The sequence below is a fragment of the Terrapene carolina genome, unplaced genomic scaffold (genome assembly GCF_002925995.2).
Source record: "Terrapene carolina triunguis isolate 2854851 unplaced genomic scaffold, T_m_triunguis-2.0 Scaffold53, whole genome shotgun sequence".
In the NCBI taxonomy this organism is placed as follows: Eukaryota; Metazoa; Chordata; order Testudines; family Emydidae; genus Terrapene; species Terrapene triunguis.
Window position 1 is genome coordinate 21,844,282 of NW_020664404.1, and position 3,058 is coordinate 21,847,339.

At 58.4% G+C, this 3,058-nt stretch overlaps 1 protein-coding gene across 1 annotated transcript; it reads right to left on the reverse strand.

Annotated features, from left to right (window-relative positions):
* Positions 1–632: 632 nt before the first annotated feature.
* FOXC1 (forkhead box C1) lies at positions 633–2,392 on the reverse strand. Its single transcript, XM_024204073.3, has one exon. The coding sequence runs from the start codon at positions 2,387–2,389 to the stop codon at positions 800–802; it is 1,590 nt and encodes a 529-aa protein (XP_024059841.2). The 5' UTR covers positions 2,390–2,392; the 3' UTR covers positions 633–799.
* Between the last annotated feature and the right edge of the window lie 666 nt (positions 2,393–3,058).

Genomic DNA, 3,058 nt, shown 5'->3' on the forward strand with positions numbered 1-3,058 from the left:
TGGAACATATTGCAGAAGAGAGAGAAAAAGGCCGAGCTGGCAGTTTCTAAGCGGTCGCTGGGATTTGTGCGGAGGGGAACGAGTTGTTCCATCGCCAACGTTAGCCATGAAGTCTTTCATTTTAAAAAATGTATGAAAGTATCCAGACGTGTCAGGTATTCCAATTGAATGGTAATTTATTAATAAACAAACAATGCAATACCTCAGAATATTTTCAAGAAAAAAATCGATAGAATAAGATTAATACAGTTTCCCTTTTTATATGTAATGAAAAAGAAATCAACGTTTCAGGCAATTGTAATGTCCGTTTTCGGGGGGAAAACACTTTCTGGCGTTTGGTCCACAACATCCAACTACAAATTAAAAATAAATTACTATGTCGCAATTTACATTTTAAAACAAGTCCTTCGGGGTAGAGGGGGAGGAGCTTGTAATCTATACTGCATATTTTTATCCTCTTTTAAACACAGGGCATAATAATACCTTATGAGATGGGGGAGGGAGAGAGTATTTCTCAAAAGCAATAAAAAACTTACGTGTTATTTGGAGTAACACTGTCCTTTTAACAAACCAAGGCATGACTTATTTTTTTTTTTTTTTTTTTTTTTTTATTTTCAAAGTTTTTTTTTTTTTTTTTTTTTTTTTTTGGCTGTCTCTGTACAAACTATGTGAGAGTTCGCTCGCTGCTTGCAGGAGGCGGCTTGGTTTGTTAAAGAAAAGATCTAGTCCTTGCTTGAAGTTTGGCCTTTTTTCTGTATTGTTCGGGGTGGGGTGGGGGGCCCGCTGGGACCGGTTTTGGTCAGAACTTGCTGCAGTCATACACGAAAGCCCCTGAGGTGCGGTAGAGAGACTGGCCGGAGGGAAAGGCCATCTGACAGCTGCTGCTATTCCCGTTCACCGGCGAGTTATTCAAGCCCAGCCGCTGGGACTCGAACATCTCCCGCACCGCGTGGAAGTTCTGCTGCTGGCCGGGGTAGCCGGCGGCGCTGGCCAAGTGGCCCAGGTCTCCCGCCGCCGTGGCTTGGTTTAGGTACCAGGAGGCCAGGCGCCCTTGGTGCGCGTGGTGCCCCTCCTGGTGGCCGGCCGCCGTGCTCAAGCTGCCGTGGCTCAGCGAGGAGGCGCTGCTGCTGCTGGGCATGGTGTAGTCGGGCAAGGGGTCTTCCACCGGGCTGGCCCCGCTGCTGGCCAGGTGGCCGGCCCGCTCGCCTCCCCCAGCGGCGGCGGCCGCGGCGTACAGGCTCATGGCTTGCATGTTGCAGTGGTAGGTGCCCCCGGCCGCGGCCCCGCTGCCCGGGTTGGCGCCCTGGCTGCAGGGCGAGCTGTAGAGGGAGCTCTGGCCCGGGGAGTAGCTGCCGAGGGCCACCGAGGGGGGGATGCCGGTCCGGGACGAGGTGGCGGAGGAGGAGGCGGCGGAGGCGGCGAGGAGGCTGGAGCTGAGCTCGCCGGCGCCCTGAGGCGAACCCCGCAGGGAGGTCATGATGTTGTCCACGCTGAAGCCTTGGCTGTGGTGCGGCTGGTGCTGCGGGTCGGGCGCCTCCAGACTGAGCGAGCGGCTGGAGGGGAGGCTGCTGTGGGGGCTGCTGCCGCTGGACAGGCTGCTGCTGCTGTCCGGGCTCTCGATCTTGGGCACGGCGCTGCTGAGGGCCGCCGCTCCCCCGCCGGGAGGCGAGACGGCCTGCGGGGGAGACGAGGTGCCGTTCTCGGTCTTAATGTCCTGGATGCGGACCGGCGGCGGCTGCTGCGAGCCGGCCCCGCTCCCCGCCGCGCCCCCAGCCCCGCCGCTCTCCTGCTCGGCCTGCGGGTGCTGCCGGGGCTGGGGCTGCTCCTTGAGGTGCAGCCGGTCCTTCTCCTCCTTGTCCTTGACGGCGTCTTTCTTCTTGAAGCGCCGCCTCCGCCGCAGGAAGCTGCCGTTCTCGAACATGTTGTAGGAGTCCGGGTCCAGCGTCCAGTAGCTGCCCTTGCCGGGCTTCTTGTCGTCCCGGGGCACCTTGACGAAGCACTCGTTGAGCGAGAGGTTGTGGCGGATGCTGTTCTGCCAGCCCTGCTTGTTGTCCCGGTAGAAGGGGAAGCGCTCCATGATGAACTGGTAGATCCCGTTCAGGGTGATCTTCTTGTCCGGCGCGTTCTGGATGGCCATGGTGATGAGGGCGATGTAGCTGTAGGGGGGCTTCACCATATCCTTGGGCTGCGGCTGCGGGGTGTAAGGTCCGTAGGCTCTGGCCATGCCGGCCGGGTACTGCTCGTGGGCCGGGTGCGAATACATGCTCATAGGGGCCGGCATGGCGGTGTAGCCCCCTCCCGCTGCGGCCCGGTAATAGCTCTGCTCCCCGCCGAGGTAAGGCACGACTCCCAGGGAGTTGGGACTGGACACCGAGTAGCGAGCCTGCATGTCCTCCCGTCAGTTTCCCCCACCCTCCCCGCCGGACCAAACAACTTTCCCTCCCCCCCTCCCCCCCCCCCCAGCCCCTCCAGACCGAGTTCCAGCCGGCGATCAGTCACCCCCCGGCCTCGCACAAACGCAGAGGGGGGAAAAAAAAAGCCTCCTCTTCTTCGGCCGGTAAAAGGCACCAGCAAAAGCCCCGCACTCCACACCAGTACTCGCCGCGGAGAAAGCCACTTCCAAATGCCAAAATAAACGCCCTGGGCCGAGCGGCTCCCAGCGCCTGGTTCCACCGCGATCGGCAACAAGTTGTCTCTGCCCAGGAGGGGACAACAGTGGTTGTTTCTTTCTAAGGGGAATTTACAAATATCCACCTTCCCGGTCCACCGATGTCAACTTGGTTTTGGGTGGGTTTTTTTTTTTTCAGTCTCTTTTTCGGCCGCGGGCAGCTTTGGGAAGCATTGGAAAAACTTCTGAACTTTTGAGCATCCGTCACCAAGGCGAGGACTTTTTTACGCACTTACTGTTTTTTTTCTCCTCCGGCTGCGGAGCTCCGCCCTGCCTAGGCCGGGCGGCCAATGAGAAGGGAGAGCCGGGCTGTGAATGAGGAAGCGGGGGGGGACCCTGGAGCAGCAGCGGCCCCAAGGGTTCCAGCTTTGGGACTGGCCACACACACTC

Coding starts and splice junctions, on each gene's coding strand:
- FOXC1 (XM_024204073.3), bottom strand. CDS start 2,389: ATGCAGGCTCGCTACTCGGTGTCCAGTCCCAACTCCCTGGGAGTCGTG.